Raw genomic sequence first — 17,379 nt, 5'->3', positions numbered from 1 at the left:
TAAAGGAGAAAAAAAAGGTTTATGTTTTATTGTTTTTACTCTTCATATCTGTACAAATACCATCAGACGTTCTGTATGTACAAAAAAAAATTATAATAAAATAACTATATACTTATAACAGAATTTTGTATTTGTGATTTGTTAAAAATGAAAATGCATTCTGAGGAAGAACAAGGACAGTATAAGACAAGCAAAGTGATGAGGTTTAATACAGTGTATGTGTATGTGTATAGCATTTTAGTCAGGTGAGCTCTGCAAGAGACTACATGGAGCACAATCAAGTGTTGGGTTTACTTCCTGAAAACGCATTGGAATTAAAATAGATTTGACCCTAACAAATGTCCCTTTAGCAAGTTATAATAATGGGTTAGACAAAAACAAAAAAGCAGAAACATTTCTGTACATGAATGATTGACAGATAAGATTTCCCCCCATAAATAAACACACAGTAGGCTAAAGCATGCATTGATGTGTGAATGAGATATCTAACACTGAGAACATAGGTAGGTTAGTCCAGCACAGGGAGTCATGAGAGTCCACTACAGCTTACAGAATGGAGACGGATACTTCACTGTCAGTGTATACACTCTGTATAAATAACACTGCTTCTCTTTGGAGAAATATATTTTTCTTCATTATATATAAAAATAAAAAATGAAGGAAGGAAGGGAAAAATAAACAGGACAACAAAACAAATAGAAACAAGTGGTAACAATAACATGGTACACAGTAATCCTGAACATTGTAAATGTATAAATTATTTTTAAAAATAACACAAAACACAGTATAAATAAAACATCTAGCAGAACTGAACAATATGTATAAATAAGCATATACATATGTACTGTACAGTATGGACAACATGAGACCTGGCCCTAGGACTGTTCCCTTTGTGGAGACCAGGCAGGTAGATAGACAGCCTATCCAACCAATAAGGAGAGCATGTGGATATGATAGACAGCCTATCCAACCAATAAGGAGAGCATGTGGATATGATAGACAGCCTATCCAACCAATAAGGAGAGCATGTGGATATGATAGACAGCTTATCCAACCAATAAGGAGAGCATGTGGATATGATAGACAGCCTATCCAACCAATAAGGAGAGCATGTGGATATGATAGACAGCTTATCCAACCAATAAGGAGAGCATGTGGATATGATAGACAGCTTATCCAACCAATAAGGAGAGCATGTGGATATGATAGACAGCCTATCCAACCAATAAGGAGAGCATGTGGATATGATAGACAGCCTATCCAACCAATAAGGAGAGCATGTGGATATGATAGACAGCCTATCCAACCAATAAGGAGAGCATGTGGATATGATAGACAGCCTATCCAACCAATAAGGAGAGCATGTGGATATGATAGACAGCTTATCCAACCAATAAGGAGAGCATGTGGATATGATAGACAGCCTATCCATCCAATAAGAAGGTCAGGTGGATATGATAGACAGTCTATCCATCCAATAAGGGGGACAGATGGATGTGAACCATGTAGTCCTGATCTTCTTGCTCCTCCTCCTCTTCCTCACGGTCTTCCGTTATGGCTAGATGGGAGAATATATGATAGCCGGTGTATGAATAAAGAGCACGACAGCAACGCAGCAGAACAATATTCAGTGAAGATTCTCAAAAGCCCCCCCCCCCACTCCCTGCACAAAGCCACAGGAAAGCGTGGTGGTGTTGGCATGTTTCAGGGAAGAGATGGGACTTGGCGGGGGGGGGGGGGGGTGAGGTATTCAATGGCTTTCTCTTCTTTATTTTTAAAAAAAGTCTCTGTTTGTCTCAGACACAGTACAGTGGCTGCCATTGGGCGGAGTGTTTCTCTGGGGTCACAGCAGTTTGACCTATGACCTATCGAGCAGGACATGAGCCAGGCCAACCACACAGCTTTGATTTTTGGAAATGTAAAAGGCAAGAGAGACAACAATACAAAACGAGCAGTACCTCATCAAATCCAAAAGGGATTTGTTTTTATATATATACATATATTCTGATAGACAACATTCATTACATTCATCACACACAGCAGTAAGTACAGATAGGTGGATAGAACACATGTTAATTTTCTACAAGAAGAAAGTGACTGAGGAGAATTAAGATTTTAAAAAATTTGCAAGCTGCTACTTCTGCTTATAGGGTAAATGCTTCTTTCATGAGGTGATCATGGCAAAGGTCTTTTAAAAGAAGTTGTAATCTACACGTACCTTAATAAGGCACATTTACATTAAAGTAGTCAGTCGAACATCATATAATCATGTAGTGTAGTGGAATAAATGTAGTCAGTCGAACATCATATAATCATGTAGTTTAGTGGAGGAAATGTAGTCAGTCGAACATCATATAATCATGTAGTGTAGTGGAGGAAATGTAGTCAGTCGAACATCATATAATCATGTAGTGTAGTGGAGGAAATATAGTGATTTGAACATCATATATAATCATGTAGTTTAGTGGAAGAAATGTAGTCAGTTGAACATCATATATAATCATGTAGTGTAGTGGAAGAAATGTAGTCAGTTGAACATCATATATAATCATATAGTTTAGTGGAATAAATATAGTCAGTCGAACATCATATATAATCATGTAGTTTAGTGGAAGAAATGTAGTCAGTTGAACATCATATATAATCATATAGTTTAGTGGAATAAATGTAGTCAGTCGAGACTCATTTATAATCATGTAGTTTAGTGGAAGAAATGTAGTCAGTCGAACATCATATAATCATGTAGTGTAGTGGAATAAATGTAGTCAGTCGAACATCATATATAATCATGTAGTTTAGTGGAATAAATGTAGTCAGTCGAACATCATATAATCATGTAGTGTAGTGGAATAAATGTAGTCAGTCGAACATCATATAATCATGTAGTGTAGTGGAATAAATGTAGTCAGTCGAACATCATATATAATCATGTAGTTTAGTGGAATAAATGTAGTCAGTCGAACATCATATAATCATGTAGTGTAGTGGAATAAATGTAGTCAGTCGAACATCATATATAATCATGTAGTTTAGTGGAATAAATGTAGTCAGTTGAACATCATATATAATCATGTAGTTTAGTGGAAGTAATATAGTCAGTTGAACATCATATATAATCATGTAGTGTAGTGGAATAAATGTAGTCAGTCGAACATCATATAATCATGTAGTGTAGTGGAATAAATGTAGTCAGTCGAACATCATATAATCATGTAGTGTAGTGGAAGAAATGTAGTCAGTCGAACATCATATATAATCATGTAGTTTAGTGGAAGTAATATAGTCAGTCGAACATCTTATAATCATGTAGTGTAGTGGAAGAAATGTAGTCAGTCGAACATCATATAATCATGTAGTGTAGTGGAAGAAATGTAGTCAGTCGAACATCATATATAATCATGTAGTTTAGTGGAAGTAATAAAGTCAGTCGAACATCATATAATCATGTAGTGTAGTGGAAGAAATGTAGTCAGTCGAACATCATATATAATCATGTAGTGTAGTGGAAGAAATCCAGATTTATTCATCAGGATGAAAATGAAATTATTTCATCAGACATTCTTTGACATATAGCGACTTAGAATGTAACTTCTATCATTTCTTTGAGGCTATTTTGGGAAAATTTGAAGGCAGGTATAGCCCCAGTTTAGTGAGCAGGTAGAATCTTGGTAGAAATAGGTAGTCTTTGTGTTGAGGTTCAATTTAAATAATTTTATATAAATCGGCACTAATTTTACAATCACCTTATGCACTTATATGAATGTATGCAACTGGTGTATGTTTTTATTCTGACTCTATATTACATGTTATAGCAGATCTACGTGTGTTGTCATTCTGACTCTATATTACATGTTATAGCAGAGCGGTGTGTGTTTTCATTCTGACTCTATATTACATGTTAGCAGAGTGGTGTGTGTTTTCATTCTGACTCTATATTACATGTTATAGCAGATCTATGTGTGTTTCATTCTGACTCTATATTACATGTTATAGCAGATCTATGTGTGTTTCATTCTGACTCTATATTACATGTTATAGCAGATCTATGTGTGTTTCATTCTGACTCTATATTACATGTTATAGCAGATCTATGTGTGTTTCATTCTGACTCTATATTACATGTTATAGCAGATCTATGTGTGTTTCATTCTGACTCTATATTACATGTTATAGCCGAGTGGTGTGTGTTTTCATTCTGACTCTATATTACATGTTATAGCAGATCTATGTGTGTTTCATTCTGACCCTATATTACATGTTATAGCAGATCTATGTGTGTTTCATTCTGACTCTATATTACATGTTATAGCAGATCTATGTGTGTTTCATTCTGACTCTATATTACATGTTATAGCAGATCTATGTGTGTTTTCATTCTGACTCTATATTACATGTTAGCAGAGTGGTGTGTGTTTTCATTCTGACTCTATATTACATGTTATAGCAGATCTACGTGTGTTGTCATTCTGACTCTATATTACATGTTATAGCAGATCTATGTGTGTTTCATTCTGACTCTATATTACATGTTATAGCAGATCTATGTGTGTTTCATTCTGACTCTATATTACATGTTATAGCAGATCTATGTGTGTTTCATTCTGACTCTATATTACATGTTATAGCAGATCTATGTGTGTTTCATTCTGACTCTATATTACATGTTATAGCCGAGTGGTGTGTGTTTTCATTCTGACTCTATATTACATGTTATAGCAGATCTATGTGTGTTTCATTCTGACCCTATATTACATGTTATAGCAGAGTGGTGTGTGTTGTCATTCTGACTCTATATTACATGTTATAGCAGATCTATGTGTGTTTCATTCTGACTCTATATTACATGTTATAGCAGATCTATGTGTGTTTCATTCTGACTCTATATTACATGTTATAGCAGATCTATGTGTGTTTCATTCTGACTCTATATTACATGTTATAGCAGATCTATGTGTGTTTCATTCTGACTCTATATTACATGTTAGCAGAGTGGTGTGTGTTTTCATTCTGACTCTATATTACATGTTATAGCAGAGTGGTGTGTGTTTTCATTCTGACTCTATATTACATGTTAGCAGAGTGGTGTGTGTTGTCATTCTGACTCTATATTACATGTTATAGCAGATCTATGTGTGTTTCATTCTGACTCTATATTACATGTTAGCAGAGTGGTGTGTGTTTTCATTCTGACTCTATATTACATGTTATAGCAGAGTGGTGTGTGTTTTCATTCTGACTCTATATTACATGTTAGCAGAGTGGTGTGTGTTGTCATTCTGACTCTATATTACATGTTAGCAGAGCGGTGTGTGTTTCATTCTGACTCTATATTACATGTTATAGCAGATCTATGTGTGTTTCATTCTGACTCTATATTACATGTTATAGCAGATCTATGTGTGTTTCATTCTGACTCTATATTACATGTTATAGCAGATCTATGTGTGTTGTCATTCTGACTCTATATTACATGTTAGCAGAGTGGTGTGTGTTGTCATTCTGACTCTATATTACATGTTAGCAGAGTGGTGTGTGTTTTCATTCTGACTCTATATTACATGTTATAGCCGAGTGGTGTGTGTTTTCATTCTGACTCTATATTACATGTTAGCAGAGCGGTGTGTGTTTCATTCTGACTCTATATTACATGTTATAGCAGATCGGTGTGTGTTTCATTCTGACTCTATATTACATGTTAGCAGAGCGGTGTCTGTTTCATTCTGACTCTATATTACATGTTATAGCAGATCTACGTGTGTTTCATTCTGACTCTATATTACATGTTATAGCAGATCTATGTGTGTTTTCATTCTGACTCTATATTACATGTTATAGCAGATCTATGTGTGTTTCATTCTGACTCTATATTACATGTTATAGCAGATCTATGTGTGTTTCATTCTGACTCTATATTACATGTTATAGCAGATCTATGTGTGTTTTCATTCTGACTCTATATTACATGTTATAGCAGATCTACGTGTGTTTCATTCTGACTCTATATTACATGTTATAGCAGATCTATGTGTGTTTCATTCTGACTCTATATTACATGTTATAGCAGATCTATGTGTGTTTTCATTCTGACTCTATATTACATGTTATAGCAGATCTATGTGTGTTTCATTCTGACTCTATATTACATGTTATAGCAGATCTATGTGTGTTTTCATTCTGACTCTATATTACATGTTATAGCAGATCTATGTGTGTTTCATTCTGACTCTATATTACATGTTAGCAGAGCGGTGTGTGTTGTCATTCTGACTCTATATTACATGTTAGCAGAGCGGTGTGTGTTGTCATTCTGACTCTATATTACATGTTATAGCAGATCTACGTGTGTTTCATTCTGACTCTATATTACATGTTAGCAGAGCGGTGTGTGTTTCATTCTGACTCTATATTACATGTTAGCAGAGCGGTGTCTGTTTCATTCTGACTCTATATTACATGTTAGCAGAGCGGTGTGTGTTTCATTCTGACTCTATATTACATGTTAGCAGAGCGGTGTGTGTTTCATTCTGACTCTATATTACATGTTAGCAGATCTATGTGTGTTTCATTCTGACTCTATATTACATGTTAGCAGAGCGGTGTGTGTTGTCATTCTGACTCTATATTACATGTTATAGCAGATCTACGTGTGTTTCATTCTGACTCTATATTACATGTTAGCAGAGCGGTGTGTACCATTACAGACATAGTCTATTTTGAATTGATTGATTACACCCCAAAAAGAAAAAACATAATGCATTATTAACATAAAATTAGCAATGTGACCATGGAATGTCGAATCTGTAAAGATATTACCATTATCTGTCTGTCTTGATGAAAAATACAATTTTAACTATGACAATAAAAAAACATGTTTTTAAAAATGCACGGAAGTGAGATGATGACCACAAACTAGCTGTTAAATACTGAACATTTCACTGTTCTAATTGTAAAAGTTAGTCTCTTGTTATTTTCATGGAGTTAGCATCTCGACCTCTCCCCCCCCCCAAAAAAAAGGGTAGTTCTCTTTTGAACTGTCCTTAATCTGTGTATATATACAGTGGGGATAACAAGTATTTGATGCACTGCCGATTTTGCAAGTTTTTCTACTTACAAAGCATGTAGAGGTCTGTAATTTTTATCATAGGTACACTTCAACTGTGAGAGACGGAATCTAAAACAAAAATCCAGAAAATCACATTGTATGATTTTTAAGTAATTAATTTGCATTTTATTGCATGACATAAGTATTTGATCACCTACCAACCAGTAAGAATTCCAGCTCTCACAGACCTGTTCGTTTTTCTTTAAGAAGCCCTCCTGTTCTCCACTCATTACCTGTATTAACTGCACCTGTTTGAACTCGTTACCTGTATAAAAGACACCTGTCCACACACTCAATCAAACAGACTCCAACCTCTCCACAATGGCCAAGACCGTATTGAGGGGAGGATGGATGGGGCCATGTATCGCGAGATCTTGACCAACAACCTCCTTCCCTCAGTAAGAGCATTGAAGATGGGTCGTGGCTGTGTCTTCCAGCATGACAACGACCCGAAACACACAGCCAGGGCAACTAAGGAGTGGCTCTGTAAGAAGCATCTCAAGGTGCTGGAGTGGCCTAGCCAGTCTCCAGACCTGAACCCAATAGAAACTCTTTGGAGGGAGCTGAAAGTTTGTATTGCACAGCGACAGCCCCGAAACCTGAATGATCTGGACAAGGTCTATTTTGAGGAGTGGGCCAACATCCCTGCTGCAGTGTGTGCAAACCTGGTCAAGAACTACAATAAACGTATGATCTCTGTAATTGCAAACAAAGGTTTCTGTACCAAATATTAAGTTCTGCTTTTCTGATGTATCAAATACTTATGTCATGCAATAAAATGCTAATTAATTACTTAAAAATCATACAATGTGATTTTCTGGATTTTTTTGTACCTATGTGTACCATAGTGTACCCTATGATAAAATATTACAGCCCTCTACATGCTTTGAAAGTAGGAAAACCTGCAAAATCAGCAGTGTATCAAATACTTGTTCTCCCCACTGTAGATATATATTTTTTTAAACTTTTACGTTTGTTTTTGCAGATGTTTTTTTGTTAGAGAAGCCAGCAACACAGACAACATCATGCAAGTTCTCCCATTCTCAAGTCCTTTCAGATGCGTTAAGCTGTGCTGAGCTGTGCCGGGTGGGTGGGGGGGTGGGCGGGCGGGGGGGCGGTGTAGGAGTTTGCAGGGGCGGGGGCTCAAGACGAGACGAGGGAGGGATTATTGTTGGGAAAGATCATGGAATTGTCTTTTGCTGTGGTGATTACTTACAGTTGCAAGATCCTGAATGCTTAACCTCCAGGAGCGTTCCCAGAGAGCAGGCAGTCTGCTTCATAACACACTCCGAGGGGTAGGTGGTGTTGTCGCTGGCGCACACCGCCTCGTCCATCCGGCTCTCTGGACACGCCTCCTCACAGAGGGAGCAGCGGCCTCGGCTCATCCTGGCGTCCCACAGACACTTCTTCCCCACACTGCATTGGATGTCCTCGCACGACTTGGCCTCTGGAGCCAGAGAGAGGAGAGGAGAAGAAAGACAGAACTTATCAGACCGACGCCTCGTTGGTGCTGCTTGGCATATCACCATGTAAACGTAGTGGGTCGTATTGAATCAAATAACCATGTTACCGTAGTGGGTCATAGTGAGCCATGTCCTATGTAACCGTAGTGGGTCGTATTGAGTCATATCACCATGTAACCGTAGTGGGTCGTATTGAGTCATGTCCTATGTAACCGTAGTGGGTCGTATTGAGTCATATAACCATGTAACCGTAGTGGGTCGTATTGAGTCATATAACCATGTAACCGTAGTGGGTCGTGGTGAGTCATATCACCATGTAAACGTAGTGGATCGTAGTGGGTCGTATTGAGTCATATAACCATGTAACCGTAGTGGGTTGTAGTGAGTCATATAACCATGTAACCGTAGTGGGTCGTATTGAGTCATATAACCATGTAACCTTAGAGGGTCGTATTGAGTCATGTCCTATGTAACCGTAGTGGGTCGTTTGAGTCATATAACCATGTAACCGTAGTGGGTCGTATTGAGTCATATAACCATGTAACCGTAGTGGAACGTGGTGAGTCATATCTCCATGTAACCATAGTGGGTCGTGATGAATCATATCAACATGTAACCGTAGTGGGTCGTATTGAGTCATGTCCTATGTAACCGTAGTGGGTCGTATTGAGTCATGTCCTATGTAACCGTAGTGGGTCGTATTGAGTCATGTCCTATGTAACCGTAGTGGGTCGTATTGAGTCATATCACCATGTAACCGTAGTGGGTCGTATTGAGTCATGTCCTATGTAACCGTAGTGGGTCGTATTGAGTCATGTCCTATGTAACCGTAGTGGGTCGTATTGAGTCATGTCCTATGTAACCGTAGTGGGTCGTATTGAGTCATGTCCTATGTAGCCGTAGTGGGTCGTATTGAGTCATGTCCTATGTAACCGTAGTGGGTCGTATTGAGTCATGTCCTATGTAACCATAGTGGGTCGTATTGAGTCATGTCCTATGTAACCGTAGTGGGTCGTATTGAGTCATGTCCTATGTAACCGTAGTGGGTCGTATTGAGTCATGTCCTATGTAACCGTAGTGGGTCGTATTGAGTCATGTCCTATGTAACCGTAGTGGGTCGTATTGAGTCATGTCCTATGTTAGGTCATGTGTGGTCAAGTATCATTGTAGTGGGGAGGAGAAACGTCCTCAGCTGTGTTGTGGGTAATGCTGCCCACTTCAGGAAACAATCAGACGTCCATCATATTCTAAACAGTAACAAGTACAAAGTATTCCCAGGTACACTTAACATCCACAGCTTCAATGGCTCTGCTTGGAGAACCTCCATTTATGTGGAATGTTGGCAGAGTGGACTAAAAACAACTCAAATGTTGGCAAAGAGAATCAGCCTACGAGGTACAGGCCATAGAAATAGAATGTTTAGAACGAATACCCATGAGTTTACCAGTCAGATTGCCAGGGTTAGGGGCTCTAAATCCCTTCTATAGATTACATTTCTATGGTAAAGCCTACATTCAGACTATATTGTAAGTACTGTACAGCATGGTTAAGAACTGAAATCATTTTCCAACTATTTCCTTCGGAACAGAACCACTATTTTTGTTCCCCATTCTGTTCCACTGTTCCGACCAGCATAATAAAATTCTGGTTCGAACAAAATAAAAGTACAGGATTAAATCGTTCCTTTCAGTTCCTTTTTTTAACCTGTGATATATATTTATATATTTATTTTACATTTAGCTCCAGAGCGGGCAACCTAGTTGTTGACATGTGTGATGGACAAGTGTAAGGCGCGAGATGCGACAGAAATGTTAAGGATTGGGAGATAGCGAGAGAGGATGCAGGAGGCGGCTTGAAACCCTGGGCAGTGGTGGTACAACAGGTTGGGAGATAGCGAGAGAGGGTGCAGGAGGAGGCTTGAATCCCTGGGCAGTGGTGGTACAACAGGTTGGGAGATAGCGAGAGAGAGGGTGCAGGAGGAGGCTTGAATCCCTGGGCAGTGGTGGTACAACAGGTTGGGAGATAGCGAGAGAGGATGCAGGAGGCGGATTGAATCCCTGGGCAGTGGTGGTACAACAGGTTGGGAGATAGCGAGAGAGGATGCAGGAGGAGGCTTGAATCCCTGGGCAGTGGTGGTACAACAGGTTCAAAAGTTGGTGTTTGTCTTTTCTGGGGCTTGGAGTTTTTTTCTGATCTCATGATCTGGTCAGGTAAAACTCTGGGCCATGACAGGGTCCAATATTAACTTGATGCCAGACGTGGTGCTGTTTTTAAATGCATTGGGGTCATGCAGAGACTATAGGTTGACAGGCTTTCTATCTGTATTCAGCTGTAAGCTACATCTGGTTATTATGATGTGTATTAAATAAGCAGTTTCATATCATTTAACAATGTAACTCATTTTAATGTTGTAAAATAGGACCCTGCCCCTTTAAGACAATTGTGTTCCAAAAGTGATATGGACCTGGCTACAGTAAGTTGGTCAACACTAATGATAAAGAGTATTTTGTAGCTTTCAATTAGCATACTAGCAACAGTAGCCAGTGTATTGCTAGTCTGTTCACTTATTGGTTTACTTTTGTAAATCTCTTTCCCTAAAATCAATAAGCTCAGCGAGTAGATAGGTGGACGCTTCTTTCAGCTCTGGACAGCTCGCGTGTGCTGTGTGAACGTAGCTATCAACTTCTGTACCGCTCGAGAAGTTGTGATTCGTTGGAGCCGTAGTGGATGAACAGCCAATCATATTGCTTAAAAACAAATAACGCAACTTTTCTTGAGTTTAGTCATCAACGGGTTTTTTAAATGATAAGAAGTAAGTGTTGGAACTGGAACGAGACCGGTTCTATTTAAAAAAAAACATCTTTGGTTCTGTTCCCTGAACCGGTTCCAACCCCTGGTGTACAGTGTGAGCTGGGACGGATTTGAGTGTCCAAGAGGGACCACAGTACGTAGGCCATGTCCAGAAATAACCCCTAGCCCCTTCCGTTAGAAACTTGTGGATCTCTTATGCTGCATTTACACAGGCAGCCCAATTCTGATATTTTGCCCAATTATTGGCAAAAAGATCTGATCTGATTGGTCAAAAGACCAATTAGTGGTGAAATATCTGATCTGATTGGTCAAAAGACCAATTAGTGGTGAAATATCTGAATTTGACTGCCTGTGTAAATGCAGCCTTAAAGAATTGGACCTGTGTAAACCATATGGTTACGTGTCTAGAGGGTAGGGGCTAAAGTTTTTTTTTTTTGGGGGGGGGGGGCAGGCTGACTAAGCCCAATTATATACTGTTGCTTCAAAAGCTTAGGCCTACTGACTGATGCATTTCCCTTGGTGTGCTACTCCTATGCGTGTTCCCAGGAGACACTACTGACTGATGCATTTCCCCTGGTATGCTACTCCTATGGATGTTCCCAGGAGACACTACTGACTGATGCATTTCCCCTTGGTGTGCTACTCCTATGCATGTTCCCAGGAGACACTACTTACTGATGCATTTCCCCTGGTATGCTACTCCTATGGATGTTCCCAGGAGACACTACTTACTGATGCATTTCCCCTGGTATGCTACTCCTATGGATGTTCCCAGGAGACATGTCGCCCTCCTCAGATGGCACGCGCTGGTGTAGATGATCCCGTCGTTGCCACACAGGAACTGCTGCGGTGACGTCTGTTCAGGGCAGATCCGATTACAGGTCACACAGTACGCGTTATTTGTCTGGTCCACGACGCACGTGGAGCTTCCTGGGCACAAGACGTCACGGCAGGTCTCTGTCAGAACGAAACGGAGTCAAATCAATATGGTGATTCATATCCGTAGAGTAACAAGCCAACCAGATGTGCCTTAATGAAACACCTGTGAATCGACCATTACTCACTGTGATCAAATAAAATGCAATCAGACTGAATCCCATTGGTTGCCTTTAGACAGGCATCCACATTGGCTGCCTTTAGACAGGCTGCCCAATTCTAATCTTTGTTTCACTAATTGGTCTTTTGACCAATTAGATCTGATGTGATTGGTCAAAAGACCAATTATAATGGGAAAAGTTTCCAAAGAATTGGATATGAATAAGTAGCTGATGTTATTATTATTTTTATGCATTTGGGTCTGCCTGCCCGGTGGACTTACTCTTGCATTTGCCCTGGTACTGCACATCCAGGTCCAGATGGACTTTACATTTGGACTTGAGCAACACGCACTCGTCTTTGTATGTCTTTCCATCCGACCCGCAGACAGGTCCTTTCCAAGTGACATCGGAGCAGTCTGGAGCACAGACGCAGCGCGGCTTACTTCTCCTGTTCATCTTGCAGCTCTTTCCGGGTCCACAGTCCACGTTGTCACACGTTTCTGGAGTTAGAAGAGATGTCAATATATCAAGTTTATTAAATGATATGAAACACAATTATGGAGAATAGACCATGTTTAGACGCAACGAGGTCAATAAACTTTAAACGTGTCGACAAATTAGTCTAATTGAGTTTCCACTTAAATATAAATGAAGTTGTAACATTGTTTACACAAGTCACAATTGTTGCTACCAGACTCTATGATTTCTAAATACACCTCCGTTTAAACAATTTCCGCCAATCCCCCTTCCCCAAAACACGTGTAAATATTGGACGATAAATTGTGCCTTCATGTATTATATTAATGCTAAAATGTGTATTATATTTTATGAGACATGTACTTTATGTTCCCTATTCTTAAATTGTATTAGTTCTTATTGTTGTTGCATTGTGGAAAAGGAACCTGAAAGAAAGCATTTTATACTATTATATATTATTTTATATATTATTTTATATATTATTTTATTGTATACTGTATAACACGTGTATCCCATACATACATGTTGTTAGACGGTGTATACTGTATAACACGTGTATCCCATACATACATGTTGTTAGACGGTGTATAGTGTATAACACGTGTATCCCATACATACATGTTGTTAGACGGTGTATACTGTATAACACGTGTATCCCATACATACATGTTGTTAGACGGTGTATACTGTATAACACGTGTATCCCATACATACATGTTGTTAGACGGTGTATACTGTATAACACGTGTATCCCATACATACATGTTGTTAGACGGTGTATACTGTATAACACGTGTATCCCATACATACATGTTGTTAGACGGTGTATACTGTATAACACGTGTATCCCATACATACATGTTGTTAGACGGTGTATACTGTATAACACGTGTATCCCATACATACATGTTGTTAGACGGTGTATACTGTATAACACGTGTATCCCATACATACATGTTGTTAGACGGTGTATACTGTATAACACGTGTATCCCATACATACATGTTGTTAGACGGTGTATACTGTATAACACGTGTATCCCATACATACATGTTGTTAGACGGTGTATACTGTATAACATGTGTATCCCATACATACATGTTGTTAGACGGTGTATACTGTATAACACGTGTATCCCATACATACATGTTGTTAGACGGTGTATACTGTATAACACGTGTATCCCATACATACATGTTGTTAGACGGTGTATACTGTATAACACGTGTATCCCATACATACATGTTGTTAGACGGTGTATACTGTATAACACGTGTATCCCATACATACATGTTGTTAGACGGTGTATACTGTATAACACGTGTATCCCATACATACATGTTGTTAGACGGTGTATACTGTATAACACGTGTATCCCATACATACATGTTGTTAGACGGTGTATACTGTATAACACGTGTATCCCATACATACATGTTGTTAGACGGTGTATACTGTATAACACGTGTATCCCATACATACATGTTGTTAGACGGTGTATACTGTATAACATGTGTATCCCATACATACATGTTGTTAGACGGTGTATACTGTATAACACGTGTATCCCATACATACATGTTGTTAGACGGTGTATACTGTATAACACGTGTATCCCATACATACATTTTGTTAGACGGTGTATACTGTATAACGTGTATCCCATACATACATTTTGTTAGACGGTGTATACTGTATAACGTGTATCCCATACATACATGTTGTTAGACGGTGTATACTGTATAACGTGTATCCCATACATACATTTTGTTAGACGGTGTATACTGTATAACGTGTATCCCATACATACATTTTGTTAGACGGTGTATACTGTATAACGTGTATCCCATACATACGACTAATAAAACGTGAACCTTTGCAGGGTATGCAGTTAGGGGCTCCGCCGTTAAAGATCATCCACCGGAACAAGGTGCTGTTGGGTACGTCCTCCTCGGTCCATGACGTCCCCAGCCTCCCGCTTCGACAACACTCCTCTCGGCTCATCCCCGGTACGTAGAGCACCTGACACCTCCCGTTCTTCCCTTGCTGTAACCAGCAGTTGCCAGCTGGAAACAAACATGAAAACGTCCCAGTCGTATTAAAGTCTGAAGCCAAGGCGCTGACCCAGACAACACGTGTCTGGGTCAGGTTTTTTATTCTTTTTTTTCCACCGTAATGAAAATATTTTAACACTTGGTTATCCCGTCACCAATGTTCAATACTGAGAGCCGGTATGGTAAAACTGTATACAAAGTACTGAGTTATTCATGTTCAAAATGCAGACGGTGGAGCAATCTGGTTATATTGCCTATCCATTCTGTGTCCGATTATAACAGTCCAGAACAACTGTAGCCTATTCTTGACATTCTTGAATTTTGATGCTCGAACTATACGCCTGGTTGTGTAAAATCTGTTCCAAATATATTTTAGCAATTCGCATCCGTGGACGCAGATCACACGGAGACCTGACATAGCAGCATTTTACGAATAGCTACCAAAACAACACGTTGCCCAAAGACACATATGGACACCAACCAATACGACTAATTTGTAACTTTTTTTAAAGGATGCATTTAAAACGGTTTATATTGTTGACGTTAATTTCAGCGGAAGAAAATTAAGGGACATTTTCTGTCATTATGTAATTTATGAGCATCATTATCAGCAAACTGTATTCAATCATTATCAATGTAACAATAATAAAGATAGTACCGATCTCCATATGACAAATAGATCGGAAATGGGTTGGTTGCAACGCACATGAACAACATTCTATGGGTCAAATAATGTTTTCACAAATTTCAAGCATTTTCCTCTGCCATGCACCGTCTCCAACTCTATCTCAGTTTGAGTTAACTGTGTATACAGCCACACCACACTGCTGCGTCCCATCATATTGACCGTAGCGGACTGGTGATATGGCAATCCGTGAAACTAACAACATTTTCCAAGTATTACAGACTTGGAGAGCAAGTGGGAAAGAAATCCATCTAAAAATGCCTTTCCATGTGCCTTGATCGTGTGGGCTAGAAAAAAACTTGCAATAACATCTCGTTGAAACGACCCTAATGGCACCTGTTTAGTACAGTCAATCTGATCGTGAGCAATTTCAAACCAAATGGAAAGAATGTAGAACTCTCTTTGAAACGTTTGCAACACTGAAAATTCTGTCACCGTTACAATTCACATCAGGACGCAGACAGAAAAGGATACACTTTGCAGTATAAGTTTTTTGTTGTTGAGGGGGGTGGAGGGGGGGGGGGGGGTCGAAAAGATTTGGAAAATATAATAATAATAATAATGTACCTTGTACTTTTTGATCTTCCATGAAATGACAGAGCCATATCAATAATAGACTCATCCCTGGCTGGAGACGGAGTTTCTGTAGCATCCTGAGCATGGTGCTGGAGACGAAGTGAAGTGAACAAGGTATCGGGAATTGACACTAGCAGCTAAGCGAACAGAGTAAATCTTTTTAAAAGGTGGCAGTGAGTGCTGAATGAATGTCAGTCTGAGAATGCAGCGTCTCTTTTTAAATCTATAAGGGGTCTCGGGTCGTCTATCTGTGGTAGGCGGTCTTCTGGTCCGTGGGGGAGGGGAGAGGGAGAGAGGGATGTCCCCCCCCCCCCAAAAAAAATATATTTCAATCCTAATCAGGTGACATCTATAGTCGCAATTTTCTCTGTCTGACCAGAAATAGTGTAATAAAAATAAACTTGATGGCAGATTACTTGCTTTTTGTCGTGTTCTAAGTCAATAATATATATATATATATATTTTTAACAACAGAGGAGCAACAAGACACAGAGCAATAATAAGAAGACTAGCAGGACCAGCATCTACCAGCTGTTAATGTAAATGACCTGGTTTATTTCAGTGAGACCTCAATTAATTAAATACATTCAATTTTATCCCTACTTTTATGGCAAAATAAAAGTATAGGCCGCTATTACGGTAACCATAAACTATTTATACTAGGCCTACTGAAACTAGCACTACTAACACCAACATGTTTAATTATAATAGTAATAACACCTACTGTAATTATAATGTTAAAGAATTGCCACGCTAATATTAATATAACCTATATGTAACCTATCTATACTTCATCTACATAAAACAGGCAAAATGAATATCAAGTCTACGGGCCGGCAATTCCCCAACATCAGATGACTCGGTTACCATGGATATTTTTTTTCCCGACAACTGCAGATAAACGTGTTAATATTTTAACTAGTCTATTGGAATGACCTGTCCATGCTGCCTACCAATAATACATTTCAGAGTACATACTGGAAGGGATGATAATATTAGATGAGGCAGTTGTTTTGAGTTTCTCTGTCAGGTCAAACTGATAAATATAACTAACCCTGTTTCTGAATAGTCTTCAGTGTGACAGAGAGTATTACATTAAATACTATCTATGTAGGCTAGACTAGGCTAGAACATCAGCTATCGTCCATGGAAGACGGAAAACCTCTTCTGCAGC

General features: G+C 39.0%; 1 protein-coding gene across 2 annotated transcripts; it reads right to left on the bottom strand.

Annotated features, from left to right (window-relative positions):
- LOC109880896 (follistatin-A) lies at nt 1-16,471 on the bottom strand. Of its 2 annotated transcripts, none has more exons than XM_020473077.2 (6): nt 16,197-16,471; nt 14,765-14,956; nt 12,695-12,913; nt 12,109-12,333; nt 8,319-8,549; nt 1-1,558 (listed from the first exon to the last, which is right to left on the bottom strand). In XM_020473077.2, the coding sequence occupies exons 1-6, from the start codon at nt 16,288-16,290 to the stop codon at nt 1,467-1,469; spliced, it is 1,053 nt and encodes a 350-aa protein (XP_020328666.2). In that variant the 5' UTR covers nt 16,291-16,471; the 3' UTR covers nt 1-1,466. The 2 variants fall into 2 exon arrangements, with proteins under 2 accessions (XP_020328666.2, XP_031685436.1); XM_031829576.1 differs by having other exon boundaries at nt 14,747-14,956; nt 16,197-16,407.
- Between the last annotated feature and the right edge of the window lie 908 nt (nt 16,472-17,379).

The sequence above is a fragment of the Oncorhynchus kisutch genome, linkage group LG8 (genome assembly GCF_002021735.2).
Source record: "Oncorhynchus kisutch isolate 150728-3 linkage group LG8, Okis_V2, whole genome shotgun sequence".
NCBI lineage: Eukaryota > Metazoa > Chordata > Actinopteri > Salmoniformes > Salmonidae > Oncorhynchus > Oncorhynchus kisutch.
This window is presented reverse-complemented; position numbering and strand designations above follow the sequence as displayed.

Coding starts and splice junctions, on each gene's coding strand:
- LOC109880896 (XM_031829576.1), bottom strand. CDS start 16,290: ATGCTCAGGATGCTACAGAAACTCCGTCTCCAGCCAGGGATGAGTCTA. Junction 14,957..16,196: donor GGAAGATCAAAAAGTACAAG/GTACATTATTAT, acceptor GTTTGTTTCCAG/CTGGCAACTGCTGGTTACAG. Junction 12,334..12,694: donor GTACCAGGGCAAATGCAAGA/GTAAGTCCACCG, acceptor TCGTTCTGACAG/AGACCTGCCGTGACGTCTTG.